Below are 272 nucleotides of genomic sequence, written 5' to 3' on the forward strand. Positions count from 1 at the left end.
CAGCAGCAGCAGCAGTAGGAGGGGAAGCAGTAGATGCAGCAGCAGTAGATGTAGCAGCAGCAACAGCAGTAGATCAGCAGCAGGAGGGGCAGCAGAAGCAGCAGCAGCAGCAGCAGCAGAAGCAGCAGCAGCAGCAGAGGTAGATGAAGGGAAAACCGACATATATTACTGTTGCTGTTGCTGCTAGCGCAGCTATCCTCCTGCTGCTGCTGGTGCTGCTGCTGCTGCTGTTGCTGCTGCTGGTGCTGCTGCTGCTGCTGTTGCTGCTGCTG

At 57.4% G+C, this 272-nt stretch overlaps 1 protein-coding gene across 1 annotated transcript in view; it reads left to right on the forward strand.

The window, feature by feature from the left end:
- EMH_0082400 (uncharacterized protein) overlaps positions 1-143 on the forward strand; it is a gene marked incomplete at both ends in the record, with an annotated part of 1,401 nt that extends 1,258 nt beyond the window's left edge. The window contains one exon of the mRNA XM_013500529.1: positions 1-143. Within this exon, the coding sequence (XP_013355983.1) occupies positions 1-143 (143 nt within the window).
- Positions 144-272: the final 129 nt, after the last annotated feature.

Source organism: Eimeria mitis, genomic scaffold, assembly GCF_000499745.2.
Source record: "Eimeria mitis Houghton genomic scaffold, Emh_scaff5500, whole genome shotgun sequence".
In the NCBI taxonomy this organism is placed as follows: domain Eukaryota; phylum Apicomplexa; class Conoidasida; order Eucoccidiorida; family Eimeriidae; genus Eimeria; species Eimeria mitis.